The 27,862-nt window shown below is 46.6% G+C and overlaps 1 protein-coding gene across 6 annotated transcripts in view; it reads right to left on the reverse strand.

Annotated features, from left to right (window-relative positions):
* IRF2 (interferon regulatory factor 2) overlaps positions 1-27,862 on the reverse strand; it is a 149,514-nt gene that overhangs the window by 48,213 nt on the left and 73,439 nt on the right. For 4 of the 6 annotated variants that reach the window (XM_057697011.1, XM_057697008.1, XM_057697013.1 and 1 more), the window contains 2 exons: positions 22,830-22,876; positions 19,959-21,525 (listed from right to left, as the gene is read on the reverse strand). The exons of the other annotated variants lie outside the window; for them this stretch is intronic. In XM_057697011.1, coding sequence (XP_057552994.1) covers positions 21,217-21,525; positions 22,830-22,876 — 356 coding nt within the window. In that variant the 3' untranslated portion in view covers positions 19,959-21,216. Of the gene's footprint in view, positions 1-19,958; positions 21,526-22,829; positions 22,877-27,862 lie in introns of those variants that run through there. 6 annotated transcript variants of the gene reach the window in all.

Raw genomic sequence — 27,862 nt, forward strand, 5'->3', positions numbered from 1 at the left:
CTATTCCACTCACATCAATATGGGCAAATCCCAGTGACTGGCTCCCCATCAGGGGGCCAAGGGACGAGCAGTTTGATCACTGAGCCTCTGTCCTGTGCCAGGCACCACGCTGTGTGCTTGCTACACGTGATGCACCTTCGTCTTCCTGAGTACCCCGACCGCTAAGTATCGGTGTCCCATTTTTTCAGAGTAGGAACATAAGTCTAACATCATAAATGTGTACGGATGGAGGGTTTGAACACAGGTCCGACTTACTCTAAAGTCATGTAATTTCCATGACACCAGCAGCCTCCCAGTCTACTTTGGGGGTTAAGATGTAAGCGTCTAAAGAGGAGGAGGAGGGCTGGGCAGAAGAGGGCAAGAGCCGGATGACTGGTTTGAACAGAAGAAAGTAGTAACAGAGGAGGGGCTGGGACGGCCACCACTTGTCACCATTGTCTTTCTCCTTGTGTCCCCTCTTCCCTGCCAGTGTCTCTCAGAGGTTGCGAGAGGCCTGGGCCACTTGCCTTTATTTTCTTCCAGAACACTGTGTCAGTTTGAATTTGGGGTCCCAGCCAAATATTTCCGCTCATCTCCCCCACGGTGGCCCCGGAGCTGCCCCCTCTCTGTCTGCACCCGGATCTGCTGGGCTCCACGGAGCAAGCTTCTTACATTACACACAAGGCCTCCTCTTTCAAAAGGTTGTAAATACAGCTGGTCAGGGCCCAAGCCTGCTTTTTAATTGCTATCCCTAAGGACCCATTACATCACTCTGCACCCAGGGGAGGGTCTATAAATATCTTCTGACCAACTGAAAAAACACACTAACTTTAAAAAAAACAAACAAACAGCATTTTAGGAAAAGAGTGGCCACTGAAGTTAACTTCATGGGCTCACTCTGGGACTTGCAACGTTTTGAGCTACTGCAAAGCATGAAGTCCATGGCGTCCAACAAAATGAAAGAAGTAAACCATAAATATATACCATTTTCTAAAATCTCTTCCTCTTAAAATTTGATGATACAAGATAGCATTTCCTGCCTGGGCAGCTGTGTAGTGTGGTCCTCACCCCACACACCCTGCTCTCCTCTGAAGAAGAAGAAGAAGAAGAAAAAAAAAGGAAATCGTGTGCTATTGGGAAATTGCTGGCTAAAAATTCCTTCTATCTCAACACTTTGTCCTCCTAACCTAGTTCTCTGAAAGACTTCCATAGTCAAAAGCTTCATACGTTTAAGCCAAACAACTCAGAGGAGAGCAAGAGATGTGGGCGGAGGTGGTGGTGGGGGGTATAGAATAAGATGGTCTGAGGTCATAAAATATTTTAGCCTCGTTTTCCATTCCGGGTGAATGTCATCTACGGAAAAATGGTTTTAAACAGCATTTTATGAAAACCCATTTACTGGGAAGCAACTAACAAGGGGTTTCTTCTGGGTGAGGAATTTGGTGCTGTTTCCGGAATTTCATGTCCACCGTATTTTCGGCAGGTGATCAGGAAAGCAATCATGGTCCTGGGCAATTCTTCCATTTTACAACTATAAGACAAATCGTCCCAAGGGTCTGAAAAACATATATATCCCCAGTGGCAATTTCTTAGGAGGTTTTAAAGACAAGATGGCTTTATCGTGCTCAGTGAATTCCTCAGGCATTTTCGAAAGGTCGCTTTCCTGCCTTCAATTTTAGTTCCTCTTTCAGCTGTGGAACAGCAAACACGGCTGCAGGAACGACCTCCTCCCACTCTTCAGGGGTCTCCAAACAGAAATGGATGGAAGGGCGTGCACAAGATTCTGTCTCTGGGCCCACGAGCCTGTGCGTGGAGCAGGGACTACATTACGTCTCAGCAGTGGCAGATTTCTATGGACCCAGGAATCCACCTAGAAAATTGGGGAAACATGTCTTGCAGAGTGATAACCACCCTTCCCCCTCCCGCTCCTTCATTGGCTACAACATCCAGGAAGGAAGTCACAACTTAAAAATAAAATTCACACATAAGCATTCGGCCAGCATTTCAATCTTCATCTGAGGTCTCATAGTGTCCCTCCCTGAGCTTTAGCCAATGTCATAAACAGTCACGTGGACATTCGGACACCTCAGACTGTCTCCTCTGGGCTTCCTGGGAGAGGCGCCCCAGCATAGCCAGTGTTTTGCCCCCTGCTGAGAAAACCCAGCTGGTGGCTGCCTTTGAGTCACACCCCCACGTCCCCTAGGTCGCGCGTCCGTCTTCCTCATGATGAATTCCCCAGGCTTTAGGACAGGGTCCCTTGGATCTCTTCAAGTTTTGCTTAAGGAAGATTTTGGAACTTGCCTCTTGCACACAAATGATGGATGAAAGAGCTTGTCATTAACAAATGTGCATCAAAGTCTCTGCTTTTACTCCTCCTCTGGAGCCTGCCCCACCTGAAAGGGGTCCCCAGGCATGATCTGGTCACACGCAGAGCCCAGAGCAGCCAGGAGGAGCTTTCAGAGTCTCCACCCAGAGAGAAAGTGAGTTTTAATACCTCGAAGTGAATGTACTTCTCCAAACAGTCTTTCAATAAAAGATCTGTTCCAACTTCTGATATGCATATTTATTTTCATTTTTTTTTTTAGATCACTTCCTGGTAACAGCCAGGACTCACAGATGACTGACTCCTTTCATAATCCCCCAACTGGCCTCAACGCCTGCCCGACGCCTCTTCCCTGATGGCAAGGTTCTGTGACCCAGAGATCAGTGAGAGGCCAGTAGCAGAGCCATGTGGCCTCCAGGACATGGGAGGTCATCATTTGAATCCACTGATCAGAGTCTATTAAGAGACCCCTATTTGTAGTCAGGTGCTCCACGAGATAAATTGTTTTTCTGAATGTAGACTCCAAATTATCACTCTATACCAACGAAATTAAACCAGACACCTAGCCCTAGATATGCCTTCAAAAATTATTACTCTCAAAAAACAAAATATTTTTTTACTCTCTGGCTGTTTACAGACTCAGTCCTCTCCCAACCCTTTTCCCCACCCGCTGGCTGGTGTGAATTGTGTATTTATTTGCTGACTAAAGTTCTTTCTGTCCTAGTTTCACAGAGTCCTCCCCTCCCCCATCCGTGTTGGAAGTTACATAAACAACCTTATCTTTTGGCAGCAATTTTCAAAAGCATATGTCCTTTTCTTTCCTCTCCACCCCCCACCCCCATCCTGTACTGTATTGTACTGGTGTCAGCTTCCCCAGCTTTTCTCCAGAGCATTGCGCTGGAATAGGGTCCACGGAAAACTACCACCTGAAAGCTTGGCTAATACAGGGGGATGATGGGAATTCAGTGGATTATGGAGATCATTTCTCTGCCGTGTTAACGGAAGGTCAAGGTCCACTGTACTCTGTGTCCCTCCTTTAGAACACAAAGGCCAACAGGACTCTTACCTTCTCACCGAACCGGCTTCAAATCAGGGAGCTTGGAAGCAGGTGGGTGCGGCAACACGGTGATTTCCTGAACCTGGTGGACAAATATTTACACCTGCAGGCGCAGCTTGCCGGGCAGGGGCTGTGCCGTGAAAACCACCTCCCTAACGCCTTCCTCCTCTTGCCTTTAATAAGTCCCCGTTTAAACCAAGTTTAATGAATCCTCTGTTTAAAGCCTTCCAGAGAGGGGTTCATCATTGCCCCAGATAGAGCTCCTTAGTGTGTCATTTAAGTCCACTTCACTTAGGTGTGCAATCTGTGCCTTATCGGCATTCACTAATCCATTGCATGTAACGCATTTTTCGTTATTATTTTCGTCACTGGAGTAGAGTTGATTTACAATATTTTGTTAGTTTCCGGTGTGCAGCAGCGTGATTCAGTATTTTTGCAGATTACACTCCAGGACAGGTTGTTAGAAGATATTGTCCATAGCTCCCTGTGCGCTACCGTGCGTCCTGGTTGCTTTTCTATTTTATACATGGTAGTTTGTATCTCTTAATCCCAGAACGGGTACCCCCCCCCCATTGTGATTTCTTCAATAAGTGAGTGAAAAACGTGCATGTGCGTATCTCATGCCCAGACCTCTTTCTGGACCTTCTGGTGACGGTGACAGACTCAGCACCAGCTTCTCCTCCCTTCGTATTCCCACCTCGGGCAGCGCTTCCCTCTCAGGAAAAGCTGCCTGCAAGCTATGCCTTGCTTGTTGTGCAGAAAGCAAGGGGCCCCCTCCTCCGTGGAAGAAACTCCTGGGCAGGTCCTCCCGCTTTCCCCTGTCGCGTGGCCTCAGTCTCCCTGATCGTCTTTGGGGCTCTCCTTTGACCTCTCTTAAGGCTGTGCTTCTCCCCTGAGCCAGCACATCGTCATCCCTGAGTTTACTCCTGAGGAGACAGCAGACACAGGAGCCGCAGAGAGGCTGCAGATGCAGGGACGAACGTGCCGCCCTTTTGGAACGAAGGCCGAGGCCAAGCCGGAGTCCAGGAGGCAGAGCGTGAACAGGGCAGGGGCAGTGGATGGCAAGAACAGAGCATGGCACCAGGAGCTGCCTGTGGCTGCTGTGACCTGGGGCCTGAGGGCCACGCCAGGGGCTTCACCGCTCCAGCTGGACAGACACGCACAGCTCCTTCCCACCCGGAGCGTAACCTTCAAATCTGGAGGGTGGATTTGAAGGGCGAAGGGAAGAAAGAGACACAGAGAGAGAAGCAAGGGGAGGGGAGGAGAGGGAAAAGGACAGACCGCACGGGACGTGGAGGAGGAACAGACGTGGGTTAAGAGTGGCTCCGAGGCCGAGAAATGGGTATAAGTTTATAGTACACATTAATACACAGGCACTCCTGACATCCATGCCACAGCGTATGCTTTTGAAGGCCCACCCATCCTATAGTTGCTTTGTTGGTGAGGCCTTTTCTCTAAGCGTTCTGTGATAGGCAGAGGCATTACAATCATCTGAAGGACCTTGGCTGGAAATGTTAGGGAAGTATGTACGTCTGGTACTTTCTCTTCTATATTTTTATTTCCTCCAAGAGTACCAGTGCCACAAAATCACAGGAAGTTGCTTTGAAGGGGACATGACTGTCGTGAGGCAGCTTGAAGGATGTGGGGAAACCGTAGTATAAGCAATGAGCATAGGGCTGGCACGGCCTCTTTGAGAGAAGCTTCTAAATGCCCAGCGTTCATTACCATGGAAGCAGCCACGTGCAAGGGAGACCTCCTACCTCTGGCCACTGAGCCAGCCAGTGGTACCCGAGCCAAGCAGCCCATCAGGGACAGCCCATCAGGGACACCCCAAGCAGCCCATCAGGGACACCCCAAGGTTCTTCCCTCCACCGAGAAGGTAGTCTGTACCCCCCACAATCTTACTCATTCCCAAGGCTCAGCTCCAGACCACTGCCAGCCGGAGGCCTTTCCTACCCACCACCACCCTTGTGTGGACTCACAGCACTCACTGTTTCTACTAATTATAGTCTGTTCTCCCCCAATCTTTCCAAGCCAATCGACATTTTGCAGCCATGAACAGCGAGGGTTTTCAGAATTCAAGAGAAAGTTTTAGCACTCTATGAAAACTTCAAAATAAAACCTCTGAATCTCTTACAGAAGTGTCTTCTATTAGTGCAAGTAGGAGCTGGTTTCATAACTTCAAGAAATTGGACTTTTCGATACATCTGGGGGAGTTGTAAGTGAAGACCAAGGATTTGCAAAGACATTTCTCCCCATGTTTTAAAAGAAGTAATTGACCGAGAAGGCTATCTCAGGGTAATATTTTTAATTTTAATGAACGAAGCAAGTCACTCTCAGAAAATAACATTCCATTCTCAAGGAGAAAGCAACGAGCCTGGCATATAAAGCTGCAAAGGATGGACTCACTGAGGCAGATGCAATGCCAGCTGAGATGAATTGCACTAATATTTTATTTACACTGTTATTGCATTGACTAGTGCTCTGGTTGTTAAGTTCCATAAGTTTAAGTGATCTGCCCCAAACTTACATTTCCCATAAGCCTAATTATTTTTCATGCTTGAATGTTTAGAAGTCAGGTTTTTGGGGGTGGGGAAGGATGATGCATATATGACATTCAGTAGAAACCCCAGTATTTGGCAATTTTTGGTGTATTGACCCATGACACTATTTTCTGGATTTCTGTCTCATTTAACTTTACTGTTTGTTATGAGTTTCCTCTTGCTGGTGTAACAAATTACCACGAGCATGATGGCTTAACACAACACCGGTTTGTTATCTTATGGTCTGAAGATCAGAATTCCAAAATGGGTCTTAATGGACTAAAGTCAAGGTGGTCGTAGGCAGGGTTGTGTTCCCTTCTGTCTTTTCCAGTTTCTAGAGTCTGTTTTCATGTCTTGGCTCACAGCCAGCAACGGCGTCAAGTCATTCCCATATTGCGTAACTCTGACTCTCTTGCCTGGCCTTTCGCTTATAAGGACCCGTGTGATTACATTGGGCTGAGCTGGCTAATCCAGAACAATCTCCCCGTCGCAGAGCTTTGACTGAATCACATCCGCACAGTTCTTTTTGTCATATAAAGTGATATATTCACAGTTTCCAAGGGTTACCCATTATTCCGCCACCGCCCTGTCACTTACCTTTCCATGTGTTTGTTGTGCTTTGGCACCCACAAAAGACTGGAAACTCATTAAGGGGAAGGATCGATCCTTTGTCTTTTTATTCCCCACGGCAATTGCCCAATTCAAATACTCAAAGGGTATATTTACCATTTTTTAAAAAATTGAAATATAGTTGATTTACAAACAGTTTCAGGTGTACAGCAAAGTGATTTGGTTGTACACACACACATACATATATTCTGTTTCACATTCTTTTTCATTATAGGTTATTATAAAATATTGACTATAGCTCCCTGTGCTATACAGTAGGACCTTGTTTATTTATTTTATACATAATAGTTTATATCTGCTAATCCCAAACTCCTCATTGATCCCCAGAGGGTATTTTTAAATTAACTTTCCTTCCTGACTCTACTTTGAATAATATCCAGGTGTTCTTCCAGGTATGGGCTGTGCTGAGCCAAACATGGTGTCTTACCTTCTTACTAGGCATTGGGGATACAGTGATGATTAAATATTGCCCCAACTTCCAACAAATTTGCCTTGCAAAATGTTGACTACGACTGGCCAGCATCCAGGGGGCAGCTCTTTCAGGCATGAATAACGCATACAACTAAAGATAAAAATAAAGTGCAAGACCGAATCAAGGGCAGTTTAACAAAGCAAGGAGGTAGCTGAATGGAGAAGTCAACCAGGGAGAAAGGGAGTCAGAGTGGGTCTGTTTTCTCTACATTTTGAATAAGGTCCTGGAAAATCAAAGTGGTTGGGAGGGGCCAAGATGGTGTGCAAAGATGGAACAGCATAGAAAGGAGAATCCAAAAGGCAGCAAAATGCCTAAATGTATCAGAAGAACAAAGGAGTGCTCACCTTATTTAAAGTGATACAACTAAAATATTTTAAATGTATATAGACTAAATGGGGGAGGGCAAAGGCAGGAGGGATGGATAAAAACAACTTTCCTGGGCCTCTGCTTTGTCAGTCAAATGCTCAAACAAATTCTGGCTCCATGTACATTTCAAGCTTCTCTCCCTCTGCCCCGGAACACCCCCTCCAACACTGTAGGCACAGTGATGTTGTCACCTCACCCCGTACCTCCTTACCTCCCTGTATTTAAAACTGCAGTCTCCTCTGCTTAGTGTTCCCTCTTGCCTCCCCCATCTTGCCAGGCTTCACCTAAATGCAACCAGATTCATCTCAATGAGGAAAGACTTTGCCCTTCCTGAACCCCCAGAGCGCGTTGTTCACAAAGCACAAGCACCAACCATGTGTGGTTTCAAATTCTGCAACACAAATCCCCTTACAACTTCTAAAATCAGAATCTGGTGTGGCTGATTGTATTTTCCAAAGATGGAAAGATTACAAGAGCATTCAGGCTCTTCTACAACCTTATCACTAATTGTCTAGATGTAGGGTCAAATTCCCATTCCTTTGAATCTGGGCAGGCTGTGACTCGACTGTAACCAGTAGAAGGCAGTGAAAATGATGCTCTATGACTTCCAGGTCATAAAAGGCCATGGGGCTTCTGTCTCGTTTGCTAAGGCACTTGTACTTGGAGCCGTGAGCTTCCACACCAGAAGTGCAACTGCCCTGGGGCCACCACGCTGTGAAGAAGCCTTCACGTGGAGAGGCCCTGGCTAGGTTCTCCAGTCCACAGTGCTCGTCTTCAGATGCTCCCAAGCCAGGCAACAGATGTGTGAATGAAGGAGTCTTCGGATAATTATATCCCCCAAAGGCTGTGCCACCCCCAGTTGTCTAAGCCCCAGATGTCATGGCAGAGAGGCAAGCCATCCCTGCTGTCTAAATTCCACACCCATAGAATCCATGAGCTGGTTGTTTGAAGCTGCTAAATTCTAGGGATAATTTCTTATGCAGCAACAGTAACTGGGGCACCAGGTATGAGCGCTATACACATTTGCACTCATATACTGTCTAGGAGTGTTCATCAGAGTTATCATTATAGCCATATGTTATCAGAAAGAAAAAGTATTTGGGGGGCGTGAATCACTTTTCTAGAAGAGAAAAGTGAGCAGAATTTGGTTGCCTAGAGACCAGTGCAAAGAGGCGCAACTCCCCCCTCCCCAATATCCCCCAGGGTGAACTGCCCTCCAGGTGTAGGAATCCAACACAGGCAGGAGTGGTCCCAGCAGGAGGAAAGCAGCAAACGAAGTTTATCAGACAGATTAGGGATTTCCAGGGAGTCATGGGAAAAGGCCTTTTCTGCCGCATCTCAATATTTATGTCTTTTTAATGTCACGTTGTGGGTAAGACACACACACACACCCACACGCACAAAATGCACTGCTGACAGGGGACGGGACTTCCTGGTGATTGGATAAAGTAATTATTGCTGGGAAGAGAAGGGAAGTGTATGCTTCCGGTGAGTTTTGCTTTCTGTGGCTGAAATGTGAGGAAGTTGGCAAACTTCCCAGTCTAAGAAGTCCCTGTGACAAACTGATAAAGGAAGAAGACTAACCTCCACCAAAGTTACTGAAGTGAAAGTGGGCCGTCCTTACATGGGATCATTCCTTATATGGGGAAGGGTTGAAATGAAAAACAAAACACAGTAGATTTTGTAATATTATCTTGGTGGTTAGTCGTCTATAGATACTGTTAAGACATTTAAGAACCCAAGTGATTATTACTTGGACTATTTGTTTCTTTAAGACATCTGAACAATTTTGCCTAAAGCAGGATGGGAACATAAAGTTCTTGTATTTTCTTCTCCAATTAAATTAATTCATCAATAAATAATGACTGAGAAGGTGATTCTGACACAGGTCATTTGGATACAGAAATCCAAGCAAGAACTTTAAAAAATCTGAAGTAAATGGATGTTTCCTTCTATACAAGCTGGTACTTGTTGTGTATTGTAAATCCACTCAACTTTCAAGGATCCAGACATCTTTTAAATATCAGCCTTCCTTCTTCTTGTTCAGAAAGGTGTACACATGCACTGAATGTGTACCTTGGTTTAAGGTACATTGGTCTTAGTGTAATCACCTACCAGACCCCCTCAGGTACCTGGTCACTGCATAGCCACATCTCCAGCAACCTGGGCTGACATTCTAGGGAAAGTGAATCATAAGTCATCTTGTATTAGTTAAGATGGTGTGTTTTTATCACACATAAACCCCCCAAACCTCAGTGGCAAAATACTATTATTTATTTATATGAAATATAAAATTGTATTTATGAAATTTATTTCCCACTCATACAGTGTCCAGTGGACACGGGCAAAGAAAGGCAGAGCCCCATTCTGCACAATCCCGTGGAGACCCAACTGAAAGAGGCAGGGCCACCCTCCAGGCATGACTTGCAATGCTGCCCGTGGCATGGATGCCGGGAATCGTTTTAAAACAGGAAGGAAGTGGTACCTCCTTTTTCCAACACCCAAGATAACTGTTGTTTTAACAGGCTTCTTTAAGGTCTAAGAACTCATACAGTATGTCATCTTGCTTTCCCCTAGCTCAGTCCACATGGCTCTGTCAAGAGAGACTACAGAGACGGCACATTAATAATTTAAAGCACCGTTTCAATAAAATCTCTGTTAAGTATTTGCCACCGAAAGCCCATGGGTGAACCTGTATCCCTAGCTTTTTTGAAACCCAACTTGGGAAAATAGATTAACATCACTTTTTATGTGATTATCCTGTTGTAGCCAGACCACCCTCTTGCAGTTGGGGGTGTGGTTCTCCTGAATGTTGTAACATTTCAGCTGCCAGTCATTTTGGCAAGAGATCATTTCCCGGACAGGAAATAAGGACCCTGGGTTGAGATGAAAGGATACAACTTCCTCCCCTCCTTTCTTCCCCCCTGTTAATCTTCTGTCTGTTTAATTTGCACAGCTCCGTTGACTGAACATAAGAGGGTAGAGGAAAAAGTTTTTTCCTCCCCTACACCTTAAATAGGTGAACAAACTGTGATGCACCCATACAATGGAATACTGCTCTGCAACAAAGGAGAATGAACTACCGAAACAGGCAAGGACATGGCTGAATAGCAAATACATTTTGTGAAGTAAAGAAGTCAGATTCAAAAGGCTACACATTGTATCATGTCATTCATATACTGGAACAGGTAAAACTTCTAGAACAGAAAGCTGATAGGTGGCTGCCAAAGTCTGGGAGCAGGAGAGGCGATGACTACAAAAGGGCAAGAGGGAAGTTTTTGGAGTGAAGGAAATATTTTAATTGTAGTGATGGCTGGGTGGCTGTGCGTTTGCAAAACTCACCGAACTGAATGCATCTACTGCATATAAGTTATAGCGCAATTATTTTTTTAAGTGAGGATAAGAGAAAAATAGGGCACAAAATGAATGCCAAACAAGTAATAAATAAATGCCTATCCACATCCCACGGAACTATTTTTACGTGGAACATTGTTCACCTTATAAGGAGATGCTGCCTTCAGTCATGCTAAAGAGCTTGGCACACGTAAGACTGACAACATAATTGGACGGCACCATAGAGAACCCTGGGGGTTTGTTGGCATTTCCTCTTTGTTTAAACTTATAATTTTGTTTTTTCCTTTTTTAAAGATAAACATTATGCAGCTGCCATTGAAAGTCACTAGAAACTTTTGAAAGATTTTGAAGCCTAAATAACATTTTTTTCATGATGCATGAAGTGGTCACACCAATTTTCCCCAGCTTCGAAATGTTTCATAATTTCCCCTGTGTGATGGGGCTGTCTGTAATGCGTGGCATGGGGATACGAGGTGACTTTTGTTTCAATACAGTAAAGCGGTGTAAGCTTTGTGGAGACATTTGCAGTGACCATTAGCGACACACATCTAAGTTAATGGTGTGTCGTGCCACCAGTGCAAATAATGAAACAAGTGGCAAAGTTGAGGAAGAGCTACTTCTATGCTGGCAAAGCTTGTGTGGCCACAGGCAGTGCCAGCCATGTTGGCATCTCCCTCCTCTGCCCAGCAGCAGGCACCTCTCTTGGACAGGGCGTGCATTACAGTTCCCAAGGTCATACATGTTAGCATACGAGAAAATAAAGTGAGTGTTAACCTGGAGAAAACAGGGCAGCTTTCAAAAATGACAAGGCCTTGAGAATTCCGCAGAGCTGGAGCTATGTGCACCAGCTGAAAAGCTGTGTCCACCTCTACCCTTCCTGTCACCCCAACTCCCCCTCCAGCTTCAACCCTGGAGATCACAGCGTCCCAATCGCAGCGTGGAGGGAAAACCAGTCGAAAAAGGAAGAAGAAGACAATGGTTATGCTTATTTTAAGCTTCCTGCTTGAACTGCCTTTAGGCTAATTTCTTCTAGATCAGACCTCATTTCCTGAGGGCTCATAAGCAAACGTGTCATTTCACGGCTGTGCTAAGACACGAAGCCTCCTTTTCCCAGGGCCTCAAACCTCATTTGAATGAATACGAACACAAGGCGATTGGGAAAGACCAACTCCCATCTGATACAGGAATGAGGAATAATTCCTATAAAAGTATTTTGCAGTTTTGCGTGTCCACATGTGTGGTTATTTTTGCTTTGGGTGTTCTTTGATTCTTTTTAATAAAGTTATAAAGCAAACAACTTTTATTGGTACTCCTACAGCAAAGCCCCTCCCTTCCCGCTCAGCAATTAAGGGCTTTGTTTTATTGCCTCTGAAAACAATTCTTAGCTTTAAAAGAAAGAGCAAGTCCCCTAGTCTGGAAATGTGTGACAAGAACCTACAGGAAGACAAAGTCAAACCAGGCCAAGATGCAGGTTCCTGGAAGGAATTTACACAAAGCTCACCTTGTAGGGGCTCAGTGCCCCCTCACTCAGAGGGTTAATTTAATGCGATCATAAGATAAATGTATGATCAATTCTTCAAAATGATCCATGTTCACTGCATTTGACAAGAAGATGTAATCTTTATTATTAGGGCACAGTGTTGAATATACATGTATAAGTTCTACCTTATTATTTATTTAGATTGTTTAGAACACTTCTATCTTTATTTTCTTTCCACCAGACCTGCCACGCTGAGTGTGGTGTGTTGAAGTCTCCTTTTACGAATGTGTTTCCGTCTATTTCTATTCTCATTTCATGTGATTTCTGCTTTACGTTGGTGGTTGCTGTATTATTTAGTGTCTAGATGGTTATAATTTATCTTCATTGTGAACTGTGATTTTTCAGCCTTATATAGCACCCCTTTTTCTCTCATTTAAAGCTTTTTGGCCTGAATTCACTTTGCCTGATATAAGAATCATCACCTTTCTTTCTTATCGTTTTTATTTTTCTGGTGTAACTTTGCCTGTTTATTTTTGGTCTTTTGAATCACTGTGATTGAGGTATGCCTATTAAATATAATATTGCCTTATGAGCTAATTTGATAACTGGCTCATTTGTCACTACAATAAGAAAAGAGAAGAAACCAGTAAAATCTGTTTCATTTATTGATGTGACTCATGTTAATCTCAAGGCTGTCATATTTTATGTTATAGTCACTGCATATTGTATTTATTGTATTTCCTTCTTTATTTGGCACATTTTCTTCGCTATTTCTTTTTTTTAATTTTTAAAAGCTTATTTTATATTGGAGTATAGTTGATTAACAATGTTGTGTTACTTTCAGGTGCACAGCAAAGTGATTCAGCTATACACATACACAGATCTATTCTTTTTCAAATTCTTTTCCCATTCAGGTTGTTACATAATATTAGTCAGAGTTCCCTGTGCTACACAGTAGGTCCTTGTTGGTTATCCATTTTAAATACAGCAGTGTGTGCCATTTCTTATATCTTTATTTTCTTATATCTTTATCTTTATCTGCCTCTGCCCTGTCCAGGGTAGTTCCCGCCAGTCTACTTGGTCTGCTTCCCAGGCTCAGGCCACTGCTCATCCAACCACTAAGCAAGAGCTAGGGAAGTAAGAAAGCTCCATGTGAGGAGGGGGTGTGGGTCCTGAGATGACAGCTTACATGCCCTCAGCCATTCTCTCTCCTCAGTCTCCCTCAAGGGTGATGGAGTGTCTTAATGGGCTCAAGCAGCAGTCAGGACACTACTGAGAACAGTGCCCACCACCTTCAGCATCTTACTGGCTCCAGCTCATCACATCCTCAGGCTAGAGTGTCTTCCCAGAATCTCGGCTCTGACACACCCTTCTAGCTCTCTTTCCAGGTGGCTTCTCAGCCCCAATGTTAATCAAAGTAGGCAAACAGATGCCCTGGAAGGGAGTTCTCCTGCCTTCAGAGCTGGTCTGTGTCTAGCCTCTATCAAAGCCGCTGTCACACGAGCTCCTTCATCCTGTCCATGACCTAAGATAACATTCTAGGATAGGGTACGAATATATCAAGAAACACAAACGCCTAATGGTTTGTTGGTCTGAATTATAAATATGTTGAAAGGCACCTAATTTCAAAATTGCTGAGTCAAAATGTCATGCGTCCCATGAATCTGGTGGAAATTATCGTGCCAGCCGGTCTAGGATGAAAATTATATTGCTGACCCAGAATGAAGCAAATCAGGATCACCTCCATAATCAAAAGTTAATTAACTTCCACCTGGTGGTTTTAGACGGCATTTTAGAAATGTGTTTGGGTCCATGTTGTGAGAAATAAAAGTCACTACCAGCAGATTCGGACCCCCTTCCACTTCTACCAGGAAGGAATGCCTTCTTACCTCCTTCTAAGCCCACTCAATCATCAAATGAGCCATGTCCAATAAAGGATGGCCCAGGATCTAGGGGGAAAAAAGATGCATTGATTTTAGCTCCATAGAAACTGGGGTCACATGTTTGAGCTCTGCAATCCTCAGTGATAAATTCTTGAATGAATGTAAGTCTGGGAGTGGATGGGTAATTTCAAAGGAAGCAGCCCTCTGGAATATGGATCCTAGCTATTTTATACCCAGATTATATGCTTGATAAAACTGAGTGTGTACAATACACCCCATACTCTAATAACATGATCTTCTTTCTTACAACCTCCTTGCAAATGAGATGTTAATACCCTGTTTTACATACAAAGCCCCAACTTCTTACAGATATTAAGAGATTTCCCAAAAGTCATCAGCAGGTGAGAATTGAACCCAGGTTCATCTGATTTCAAAAACCTAATCTCTTTCCATTACACCATGTTGCCTTCCCATATACACTGGGGAGTATTCTGTTCTGCAGATTCTGTTCTCTGGATGTTCTCACTTTGGAGTTTTTACTTCCTTTGGTGTTACCACCAGAGTGGATTCCTTGAGGTCATGCATGTCCCGTTAGGCACACAGCAGTCCCCATGCCCATCTCCTTCTCGTCTGCCTTCCTCTAAGGCCGAAGCTGGAAATCGAGAGCCATACTTCCTAGTCTTTCTTGAATGGGGCATCTAACTGTGAATTAGGTTCAACTAGTTATCTGTGTTTGCATGAGCCTGGGAGTCAGGATGGAAGCAGAAGCCGCTTTCCCACAGATTCACCTGTAACCATTGGCCAAACGTGATCGTGAGGCACTGGGACTTCCTAAAGCTGCATCGCAAGGTTCAGTCACTAACGTGACGGGTGTTGAGAGACAGGTAGGCTGGGGCTGACAGGGGCTTCCTGGCTCTGGGATTCAGCTAAAGCAGCACGTCCTCACAACCCATCCTTCCAGCGCCAGCCTCCTAATTTCCGACCTTCAGGGTTGTGGCAGAGGTGGAGGCAGCCTCGCCGTCGGCCCCTCCAGCCTCTCCCACAAGGCAAACACCTGCTTCTCCCTAGTCAATGCCTCTCTGCTGAAAACAGCCAGAGTGGTTTCTGTTTCCTGCAACTGAACCTCGCTGATACACATTGTTCCCCATCCTTCCCACTAACTGCTGGACTTTGCAACTGTCAACCCTTCAATGGATCCTTTACGCTCTAAAATGAGAGCTTTGAATATCTCCATCACTCCCTGTCTCCCTTATCCGTCTTTATTTTTCTCCATAGGATTTACTGTCTCTGAAAGATTTATTGGTTGTTCACTTCTGTAAAGCCCTCTAACACTTAGAACATTATTGGCAAACAGTGGGAACTCAGTAAATAGTGTTAAATAAACGAGTCTACTTTCTTAATAAAACTACTACGAAATTAATACGTTAGTAATAGAGTCATCAATATACCCTCCATAATGCCTCCTCGTGAAGCTTTCACCTGGGTTTAGAAAATCCTCAAAGAATACAAAATGATATGCGTTCTCTGAATCTCAACATTAAATTTAGGGTGACCAACTCCTCTGGTTTCCCTGTTTTAGTGCTAAAATCCCACGTCCTGGGAACCCCATCAGTCCTGGGCAAAACAAGATAAGTTACCCTAGTTAATTCATGAGGTGCTAAAGAAAGACATAAGGAACTATATTATTTTAAATCAATCCCGCAAATAAAAGTTTGCAAACACAAACCTTTTAAACCAGCCTGTGGTTTCCTTCCCATGTCACAGCTGTCTTGCGAATGATCCCTGAAGCCTTCAGGGTGAAATCTGAGCAATGGCCTTGGGCTGCATTCTACACTTCTGCTAATATTCCTGTTTGGCTATACATTGAATATGTTACAGATCAGCATGTGAAATATAATTAATAGCACATTTCTTAATTAAATTAAAAAACATGATACAGGAGCTTCCCAGAGAAAAGCTATAGCACTAGATCTTTCAGGGAAGGCGACAGAAATCTGTTTATAATCTCGTTGGGAGACAGCAGAGTGAATTCTATTGAGAATGTTTATCAATGTCAATTCTAGGCATGAATAAAGGCTTAGCCATCACGAACCATAAAGAACTCACCCCCTGTAGCTGCTAACATTATCCTGAAATTTCAGACAGCACGTTCAAGTATAATTTCTGGATTCAAAACAATGTCTTTGATCTGGTGCATTAGAGAGAACTGAAGGACATGAGCACTCCCAGCTCTACAATCCGAGCTTCCGGCGGCTGCATCATCTTGGATGTTCTCTTTCCCTGATGATTCACGGGATTGAATGCTTGGATGTTTAGATTTTAAAACATTCCTCTCAACCAAAACCAAAACTTAGCAATGCAATCACCCTGGAGTTTGTTTTGCCCCTGCAAAAACAGTTGTGCTACTAAAATCAACTGCTGCACGTGACGGTGGCGTTTCTCCGGCCACGTGTGTGAGGGGTTAACGGAGCTGAGCTGCACAACGCATTCCTCAGAGCCAGCAAGCTCTGTCTGAACATGTTTACAAAGCAGATACAGAGACACTGACCAAGTCTCCCAAGGGCAGCGTGCTTAGAGGAGGAGAAGCACTCATGCTGCTTTCCTTCCTGAGAAATTGCCTAAAGGACTCCAGAAACCGCTCTTTTCTGACTGTGTGAACTCTGACATGTCCTACATCTCCATCTTTCCAATCCTTCCACAGTATGACTCAAGTTCTTGGACAGACTTCACATTTTTGCTCACACCGGCTATTAGGCCTGGCCACTTCCTTCCTTCCAGGCGCTATTTTTGGTAGCAGAGCCCCTGCACCTGTTGTTAGTGTGGCCACAGAAGGAAACCTCAACAAGACCCTTGTCTGTCCGCCCAGCAGGGCCAGCGCTGCCCAAGCCAAGGCAGGGGATGGCGTCCTGGTCCAGAGGTCCGGCCGGCTGGGACCCAGAGACCAGGCAGCCGCAGGAGGGAACATCTCCCCCCCCCCCCCCCACCTTCTCGTGTCTCTTGACCCGAAGCTTCGCACAATCTGGGGCACTCTTCCCTGGGTCTGTGGCTGGCCACGCTCCTAAGGCGTGAAGCCCAGGGGCCTGGCCCTGTTCTTCTGACACTGGTATGTGGATCTGAGGGGAGGAGGAGGAGATCCTGGGGGTGACTGCCTAGTTTCCACATGTGGGATGCAAATGTGACCGACACACAACCTCGAGAAGCTTCCAGTCCCATGGACTGGGATCCTCTCGGGGAGGGGTCTACTGCAGCCTGGGAGTGGATGGAAAGCTTGCTCCCAGTCCCCTTGGCTGGTCAGTTTCAGGTCCCCCTGGCTCTGACCATCCTGGGCCTGGGTACACCAGGGGGTGGCATTTCAAGATGAAGGGGCTGAATACCATCGGTAAAAACCAGTTTCTGCCTCCATCCTCTTTGCAAACCAAAACTGCTATGGAGACACAGGGTGTGCGACACTGCCTGCCAGGGCCCATCTTGGCTACCTGCTTGCACGCCTCTTCCTTGTGTGCTTTGTCTTTCCTCAGCAGAGATCTGGCAGAATAGCAAGGTTCTTATTTTCACCTTTATCTGGGTCTGTTTGTCCATAGCTAGAATAACAGGGGGCTTTTAAAACCTAATGAATTCAACATTCAGAGAATGGCCTCAAGCAAACAGAATGTCTAATGCGCCATCAGGGCTGGAGGCCGTTTGGGGGTTAGCACTGTTTTCGTTCACATGCAAAATACTTCCAAGAGCACCAATCTGAAAACTCAGAATCCTGAAACCCAATCACTTGTCTTTCTCATTCCTAAAATTTTTCTCTCCGTAGTGGTCACCTGAGAGTTTAGTACACTTTAGATTTGGGAGGGGAAAAAAAAAGGATAGTTTTGAGGTTTTGATGGCCAATGGATTTGTGTGTATTTCTTTTCTGTGTATATTTCTTCTTTTCTATAAATACATTTGAATAGACTAAACACCTCCTTTGGCAGTTACTTCATCAAAACATGGAAAAAATGCTATGGTTGAGCATGGATTTATTTAGAGACTTGCAAACGGTGTTCTGGAAGCCCTTTGTGGTTCAGGATGTACTTGGGTTCTCTTAACCTTCTGACTGGGCAGAAGTTCCCGTCACTGGATTCACAGTTCACAGCTGTACAGGCTCCTCCTTATCAAGGGGGTGACCTGGGTGCTCGCTGAAGAGAATAAGACGCTGAACCTGGTAGTTACACACACACACACACACACACACACACCCCCAGCCCATCATAAAAGTATATCAGCTCACACAGACGCCAGCTGAAAGAAGCACATGTCCCCAGCACTTCCTGTAACGGACAATGAGGTCTGAGGCTGGAGGCCCCGAGAAGACCCATCTCATTTGTTTTTCTTCCTCAGGCCAAACTTAGGCACGGGCTCACTAGCTTCTTTTCCTACACTGCTGGCAAGTAACACCGAGAAACATGTCGGCCTTTCCCAGAAATAATTTCAATGTGATTCTGTTTTTCGTGGCCTTCTTGGTAATGGATGGTAATCTTTAGTCCCTCAATGGCGCATTTCTAGATCCCCTGTCTCCCCTCACCTGGTAAGATCCTGTACATCCGGTCAGAACCGTGTAGGAAGAAGCACATGGGGTGGCATCTGGGCCCTGCAGAGCTGCTGAGAGGGGCAAGAAGTGAGCTGGGGGATCCCCCTGTGTTTGGAAGAGGTAAGGGGGACAGGGACGGGGAGCTGCCCTTAACCCTTTGATCTCCAGGCCACGTGACTGAGAGCCACCTTCTGTTATTGGTTTTTAATTTATTCTAAAACAGGATGACCAAGCAGAAGGATTTAGACACACGTCGCAAAGAATTGGACCTGTTTATTCAGGATCTGGGAGAAGGGTGGGTCTTCGGTGAAGAGCACAGAAAGCAAGGCTTGCCGTGAAGTGGAGGTAAACCCACAGTCACCAGGGTGCTCCTCTCGGGTGCAGCTAACCATCAACCCTGCATTTCAACCACAGCACAGCAACCAGTAAAATGCTTCAGTTCATTTTTGTTCAGGGCTGGATAATTTTATGGCCACTAATTATATCTGCAGCCACACACAGAGAGAGGCATAAAATTAGCCCTTTGTCCTCTCACTGAAGAAACCTTTTCAAATATTAACCTAGCAATCTCCTCCACAAGCCCCTGGGGATAGCAGGGAGGGGGCTGAGTCTTCCTAGGCTGATTTTACGGACAGCTTCGTGGAAGCGAGGGGTGAGCGTCGTGGCTTTCCCAAGGTCAGGGACTGGGTGGTGGAGTCTGGGGTTCTGGAATCCACATTTCTCACTCGAAAACACACTCCTTAAGTTCTGAGGGCAGGGCCTAGGACAGGGGCCCCAAGTCTTAGAAAGAAAACTGACTTTGAAGAGGAACTCAACAAATATTTCCTGTTCTCTAAAAAGTCTTATCCGTGAGCCCCGTATGGGATATAAATACAGAATTTTAGTTTTATGTTTAAGAACAAGAAAAACACAGATGTGGGTGGAATTTGCTGACAGCAGAGAGTAGCGGAAAGGGGAAAAAAAGACTCCCTCCATAGACACACCAACCGTGGACCCCTACTACTTCCATGACCTTGAGTAAAGGCATCTTCCTTGTAAGCCTCCATTTCCTCCCTGTGACACGGAGCTAAATCTCTATCCTGTGCACACCCTGGATGAGAGCAGCCGCGAAACCATCATGTCGGACACAGCACAGCATCCAGCTCTGGGCAAGCACCCAACTCAGGGAGCCACCCGCGTCCTCACAACAGAAACCTCCAGGGTCGGAAGGGGGAAAGTTCCGGTCCGCCAGAAGCCACGATACCACGCCAGTCCAATCCCACGACTGTGCTCTAAGGGACACACACACACAACACAGCCAGGCGTGATGCCCATTAAAAATTTATATATCATATTTATTTATTATCAATCCACAGGATAATCTGATTGCTACATGAGCTCATAAAAGCTTTTTCACCTTTACAAAATTAAAAAAAAAATGTGCCACAAGGATGTAAGAACAACTGCTGATAAACAAGAAAAGGAATCTTAAAATTATAAATTTGCTGTAGAAAAGATAAAAAACAATTATATTTTCTTAGAATTTTACCTTGAATAAAATATTCCCCGGTATAAAAAATAAAAAAGCTCGCTCTGGTTAGAATTCGAGTATTTTTGTCTTCAGATCTGGGAATTTGCATAATCTCTCCATGATAGTTTTCCTTTGTACCGCGTGGCATTCAAGCATAGCAGATTAGAAAGATTTTCTTTTTTCTTTTGTTTTGTTGTTTTAAAGCAGTCTTTTAAAATGGGACATCTTGGAGAAGTTCATTTTCTTCTCCTCCTCAGGGATGTGGAACACAGCCTTTGAGGGAAGGAAAAGGAGGAAAGAAAATGAAGGGGGGGTGGGGTAAAAGGGGAGGGAAGGGGAGGGGGGTGGGATAAAGGGGGAGGGGAGGTGTGGGATGGAGGGGAGGGGAGGAGTGGGATGGAAGAGGGGAGGGGAGGAGTGGGATGGAAGAGGGGAGGGGAGGAGTGGGATGGAGGGGAGGGGAGGAGTGGGATGGAGGGGAGGGGAGGAGTGGGATGGAGGGGAGGGGAGGAGTGGGATGGAAGAGGGGAGGGGAGGAGTGGGATGAGGGGAGGGGAGGGGGAAGAGGGGTGTTGACTGTGCTATGAAACAGAGCAGGATCACAAGAAGGTCTATCTGTAAGTGCTTTAAGATAAGGTGCAGAAGCAGACTGCAACGTCGCTAGTACTGCCCTATGTACATATTCACAAGAATAAAAAATTCCAGCTAGTTCACATTTTCTCCTCCATTCGGAGGCATCCATTCCACCATGCTGGCCTTGACCGCAGGCAATGCAGCACCTCACTGCCTGTGTGAATGTTGGTCCTATGACGTCCTTGAACTTGAGGGAACAGCCCTGGGAGATCCAGCAGGCTCTAGAGATACGCGTCTACCAAAGGGCTGGAGTCCTGAGTTTAAAAGAAGCTCCAGTACTGGAGTTGGACACAGCAATCAAAGTTCTATTGTCAAGGCTTTTTCCCTTAAGATTTGTCTAAAACAGGTGTCAGAAAGAAAAATAAAATACAAACAAACAAGAAAACAAAGCCAAGAAATCCCAACAACCACCAGGGGAGGTCGAAGGCTTAACAGCTCTTGACGCGGGCCTGGGTGATGTCGGAGGTCTTCTTGATGACGCTGGCCCGGGTCTCCCGGTCCGGCCGGCTGCTGCTGGGCGCTGGGGTCACGGAGGGGGCGAGGGGGAGGTCAGGGAACGGGGGCCAGGAGCTGTTATAAGGCACCGGACAGCTCTCCTCTTTGATGGTGACCTGGAGGTCGGGCTTGCTGGAAGTGACGAAGGTGGCCATGCTGGGCAGCAGGTACGTGCTCCGCGTGCCCATGTTGCTGAGGTACTGTTTGCCTTCAATGTTCCTCTTCCGCCAGTGCGGGCGGCCCTTCCAAAGAAAAGAACCATGATATATATTTCCTTTGCCTTCTCTTGAACGGCTTTTAAAAAAATGTACCACTCTTCCCACGTGTTGGCGTCTGAATTTCTTAAGAGGCGTGGAATAAACGAGAAGCTCAGCGACTCCACATCCCTGAACGGAAATCCATCCCCAGCCACGCGTGCCCCGAGCAACAGTTTCTCTTCCCTTTTCATCAGTGCCCACGGGCGACCTCCCAGAAATCTAGCCAAGACTGTTCTATGAAGGCAGGAAAACGAGGCAGCAACTTGGTTCCCGGTTCCCCTCTACTCTGCCTGCCCGGCCTCATCGTCAGGTAGCTCTGGGCCAGGGTGGCTGGTGTGTCAGGACGACTCAGCCTCACCGGGGGCCGCATCTGATCTTTGAGTCAAGCTGCATTTTCGGGGCAGGGGACGGGGGAAGCGAGGAACCCAGTCACAGACAGGGAATGGCCCTGGACTTGCTTTCAAACGGATGCAGCTTAGAGCTCCAGAGTGCACGAAAGCAGCTGGCTTCAGGGGTGGCGTCATTCAGAGAAGGAGCTAGAATTCTGACCTTGAAGAAACAGGGTCTGAATGTACGTGAGCATCTACGCCTACTGTCTCTTCAGAACTCCTGGACTATACTTGAGAGTCGTTAGCACACTGGGAAATGGATAATTCAAACAACCACGAGTCAGTCTGTCTGTCTGTCTTTCACTCACTCACTCAGACACAGACACAGAGCAGGCTTCGCAGGAATGCTCTCCCTCCCTGTTACAGCCGTTTCCTGCTATTGTCTGAGCCCGGCCAAGAGGAGGGAGATCAGAAGCAAAGCAACTTGGAATGAGGACTGAGCACACACCTGGCCGGTCGGCAGGAATCGCAGGGCGGGGGGACGGGACTCCAGGTGTCTGGGGAGCTACTTCTGCTCAGCACTTCCTGACACTGACTTCTCATCACTGCCTGGGGCCACGTGGACCTTCTATGTCTGCTTATGAATTCGGATGTTTATGGTGGTAAGGGTATCAGCGTCTCCTGGCCTTTTCCTGCCGTCATAGCCTCCTTTCTCACAGTCACATCTCACTCCCGTCCCTCCCGTTCAGTTCCCAAAGTTTCATTTTATAATTCGAAATCCAAAAGCACTGTACATTTCACGTTACGTGTATTTTACCACCACCACCAAAAAAAAAAAATTCCAAAAGTGAAACTCATGATCAAAAGCAAAGAAACTTCACTAGCAGCAGGGAAACCAACGTGCCAGTTGGGAAGGCTTTGCCCCGTGTCTGCTGGAGCCAGTGGCGCCGCCGTGCTTACCTCCGAGCTCTCTTCATCACTGGGCACACTATCGGTAGTTTCGCTTTCTGTTCACAGAGAGAAAAACACAGGCCCATCATTCCTGCCACTCAAACGGTTTCGAGGCTCAGGCAGTGTTTCAAAAAAATATATCAGCACTTCTTTCTTCAAAAGAGAAATGGGTCACTAAACTTATAACCTCCGTCCCCTTTCGTCAGGTCCAACGAGTGTGCCTGAGAGATGGTAGGGCAGAGTTTTCTTTCTCTAACTGTGGCCCTTTGGAGAAAAGTGTGAGTGGAGGGGTGGCTCGTTTTCCCAGGGCCAGGCTATGTGTATGCACAGCCTCTCTTCCCAGGATGGGGTGTTGGGCCCCGGGGTGCCCGTCTCTGTCCTGCCCCCAGACCCTCTGCTGGGTCCCGCCTCCACGTCAGGCCCTTTCCTCACGGCTGCTCCATCACAAGGCCCCTCAGTGGTCTTCCCTTCCCATCCATGGCCATTGGTTCATTTAGGTCCCAGCCCTGTCTCCCCAGATCCCTCCTTTCCCTCACGGCCCTTCAGCACTTATATCCTAGATTGATACGCTGGCGTCTACCCCTGGGTTACTCTGGGCGCACAGGTTCTAGGGCGGCTCCCGTGAGCCTCAGCTCCTGGTGTCTACCTCCTTGTGGGGTTTCCTCCTCCGGAGGGCGGGCAGGGCCTGTGACGTGCTCTGTACCCACAGAACACAGGGAGGCCATGGGATGCATGTGAGTACGTTACATCAGCCTGAAACCTGTCTACTGAGGACAGCATCTCCTTTGCTGGCTTTGAGGAGGCCAAGGCAGAAAGGCTCACATGACAGACAACTAAGGGCTGCTTCCAGCCAAAACTCAGCAAAAAACTGAGGCCCTCGGTTTGACAACCTGTCAGGAACTATACCCTGCCCCAAAGCACATGAGCCTGGGAGCAGATCCTCCCCGATCCCATCCTCAGATGAGACAGCAGCCCTGGACCAGACCTTGACTGCTGGTCTGTGCAGAGAATGCCCTGAGCAGAGGACCCAGCCAAGCCACGCCCACTCTCCTGACCCTCAGAAACTGTGGGATAATAAATGTGTGTTGTTTTAAGGCACTAAGTTTGTGGTTATAGGGTCATGCAGCAATAGATAACTAACTTGGTTACCACCCTGATTCAGCCTGCTGGCTGAGAAACACAGAGCAATTTACTTAACGGCACTGAGGCACAGTTTCCCCATCAGTAAAATGGGAGTATAAACACCTTCCAAAGAGGATTACATGCTCAGGGAGGGAAAAGCCCAGCATAGGGCCTGGCACATGGCCCACACCAGTAAACGTCGTCCTGAGCTCACCAGCCTTGTTCAATCCTGGATCTGAACCACACACCAGGGTACCCGGTTCACAGTCAATAGCTATCGATTACACAAAACCAGAATATACAAGACTTTTTAAAAAAAAATTTATTTATTTATTGGCCGCGTTGGGTCTTCATTGCTGCATGCAGGTTTTCTCTAGTTATGGCGAGCAGGGGCTACTCTTCATTGAGGTGCACGGGCTTCTTGTGGTGGCTTCTCTTGTTGTGGAGCACAGGCTCTAGGTGCATGGGCTTCAGTAGTTGTGGCGCATGGGCTCAGTAGTTGTGGTGCACAGGCTTAGTTTCTCCGAGGCATGTGGGATCTTCCAGGGCGAAGGATCAAACCCATGTCCCCTGCATTGGCAGTCAGATTCTTAACCACTGTGCCACCAGGGAAGTCCCAAAGACTTTTTTAAGTAAAAAAATTTTTTTGATTTTTTTCAAGCAAACTATTTTTGATTTAAGTGAAAAAATTTTTAAGCTTTTTAAACATAAAACGGATGGTGTGCAGTTTTTCAGGGTTCACAGCACTGAGAAATGAAAGCACAGCAGGTAGAACTTTCAAAACACACGAACCCTTACAGACCTCTGAGTCTGGATCGTTCACTCTGCAGACAAGCCCTGAAGGGAGGCCGTGTTAGTGAACATTGACAGGGCACGTGGGCTCTGCACACAGGTCTCGTTCAGTCTCCCAAGGACCCTAAGTCAGGGAGCGGGTCCGGTCAGCCCCCTCCTGTGCAGAGAGCTGTGTGTTCTCGTGCCTTCTACTCCTTCCACCCCAAACTTACAGCGGTACTGGCCTGCAGCCTCAAATCTTGCTGGTGGCACAGTTGTGACCAGGTGGCTCCCAGCCCAGACAGAGCCCTTCCGACCACCCAGAGCACCAGCCCCAGAACAGGCCCTCCGTGAATTAAAGGCTAAGCAACAAATGGACAAACTGAAGCACAGATTCATTCCTCGAACAAAGAAACCGAAAGTGACTATACAGGGCCCACCCTGGGGCTTCTTTGCACGTTCCTCAGCCGTTGTTTTCTGGTGACTTCACCCAGGAACAAGTGACCGCCCAGGGCTGACCACCAGCAATGAAAGACAGGCCTGTCCACTCCTCAGACTGAGCAGACTTCCCGAAGCATCCCCGGCAGGGGCAGCAGACACCCAGAGAAGGCCTGCCCTGGTTGTCAGGGCAAACGGGCAACACCGGGCACAAGAGAGGTTTCCACACGAAAGCAAATTAAGAACAACAGCAAGGGAAAGTGGCCCCCCCTCGCTTAGCCTTCAAGCTTGCCCAGGACCCCGAGGGGGCAGGAGTCAGAGCTGCCACTCCCAAGAAAAATGCGGAACAGAGATATTGAGAAACCAGCCCAAGCTGTCCTCCTGGATTGAGTCAGCACAGAGGAGGGAAGCCAAAGCAGCCCTCGGATTCCAGGGCCCCGGGCACCGAGGCTCTCCTGCTGCTCCTGCCTCCGACGAAATTTCAAGATCCCCTTTCCATTTTTATGGTTTGCTCTCTTAGTGCTCCGAAGTCAAGGTTTCTCTTCCTTTCCTGTAGGTCTAGGCCCCCCCACTCCGAATCGCCCTCCATAAACACCATCATCTTCTGCTCCTCTCCCCTTCACACGAAAACAAGATGCCACCAGGCTTGCTCTGAGCGCTGGAAATAGGCGAAAATGGGCAGGTTACACCAAGGTTCTGGGATTCCACCCCGGCCTGAGTCACCGTTGCGGGAGGGGTTGGAAGGCAGACCCTGGGGAAGACTCCCTGGTTGCACGCACCATGAATGGGATCAGAATGTTAATCCCCTTTAAGCACCCAGTTTTCAACTTCAGGGAAATAGTCGGAGACAAGAGAAGACACACATGCTCCGAACTTCTGTTTTCAGCTGTCACAAACGTGAGCCGTTAGAAGAGCATCCTTTCTAAAGGAAGATCAACGGCCTCGGAAGTAGTTTTGAAGACTCTCCATATTAGCAAACTGAGATTTCTGGTTTTCATTGTTTAAAAGAATGGCCTGGAGCGCCTTCAGCCAATGAGCAGGAGATGCTTGAAGCTCCAGCCTGAGGACCCAAAACCCTTCTCTCTAGAAAAACAGTGGTGCTCCTGGCTACCCCTGGATCACTGGCTCCAGTGCTTTGCTGGGAGCACTCATGCCCATCTTCCTCTGTCTTCTTGGTTTCGCTTCACCATTGCCATTCTCGAGATCGGTTCTTACAGAGCAAATGAATTCACAGCAGCTGCTGCTTCCACATCAATGTTACTGCAGACACATCAACTTAAGTTGTTTCATTTTTCCTTTTGATTAGTTTGGATTTGGTTTTGTATTTGCTTTGAGTAGAATGGAATAAAAAAAAAATTTGGAGTTGCTTCCTGAGCATGGTCTGAGTAAGCTGCAAGTGTTTACAGGGTAACAGCAGGTACCTAAGTAGTTTGTTTCATCTTTCTGGTCTCCGTTTCCCCGAAAGCAACTGGGGTGAGAGGGAAGGAGGAGGTATGGAGTAGATGATCCCAAAGATGTGTCTTCCAGAGCTGCAGTTTTACAACGATGCCAGTCTTAACACTCCACTTAGCCCAGTTTTTATTGTCAGACCATCTCAGGAACATGATGGGGAGGGAGACAACATGTCTTCTGTCACAGGCTTTCTGCACTATGACATCCTGGAAGGCTCTTGTTCAATACGTTTTATTAATAAGACTGACAAGGATTCTTTTCCCTCAATCATTTCTTCACTTACTTTCCCGAGAAGTCTCAATGAAAAGGTTCAAATCAGAGTCCTCTGAAAGCACTTTCATTTTTGCCGCACCCAACAAAATGCAAGCCTGCTACGGTTTCCAGAAGGATCCAAAGTCTTTCCTGCTGGTGGCTGGTCAGTAAGAAATCTCCCTGCTCTCAGTTATCACCAATCAATTCTTGTCTTATGCTTTCTTCTCCATCCTCTTAACCAGCCTTCCCCAAGATATTACTGTGGTTTTCTTTCACTAAACCACCAACAACCTAATAAAATCCAGGTGCCACACAGCAGGCAAGAAGCCACTTTGTGGTAGATCTTTAAAAATAAAAATGACTCTTCTCTAGAGTTTCCCAAGGTTGGGCTTTGGGACATCCCTCCCAAAGATAAAGTTTTGCGAATCCAACTAGAATTTCATGTTGTCTTAAAACAATCCAGTGCAAGTACGTCCATTCAAAGAAACTGTCCCTTTTCTTGCTCACCATAATATCTAGACCATGGAGAGGACACTAAATGAATGTGGTTTTTGTAGTACTACTGGGATTATATTTCAATGATCAGTACGGGGGCAAAAATGGCAAACAACCGCCTCCAAATACCGGTTTCCGAAGTGAATGAAAGTGGTTCAAGGAGGCTGAAATTCAGTTGAATAGTCCAAACAAAGGAACTCTGTCATGAAAAACAGGCCAACACCCTATTCTCGTAGGGAACATGAAGTTAGAAAGTGAATACAACCAAAAAGCTGCCTTTCCTAGTAACAAGCTATGGAATCCCTGACTGAAAGATTTTAGCTACACATGGTCAGTAACAGATACGTTTCTTATGTGTCATGGGCTCTAGGAAAGGAGCAGTGATGTCTTATCCTGGCCCTACCCAGTAAGCTTCCCTCCAAAGGATTCTGGAGAATTCAGACAATGAAAACAAAGGAAAGAACTAAAGGCCAGGCTGCAACGCCAGGCTCCAACCAAACCCCCGCTGCCTG

Source organism: Hippopotamus amphibius, chromosome 10 (assembly GCF_030028045.1).
Source record: "Hippopotamus amphibius kiboko isolate mHipAmp2 chromosome 10, mHipAmp2.hap2, whole genome shotgun sequence".
NCBI lineage: Eukaryota > Metazoa > Chordata > Mammalia > Artiodactyla > Hippopotamidae > Hippopotamus > Hippopotamus amphibius.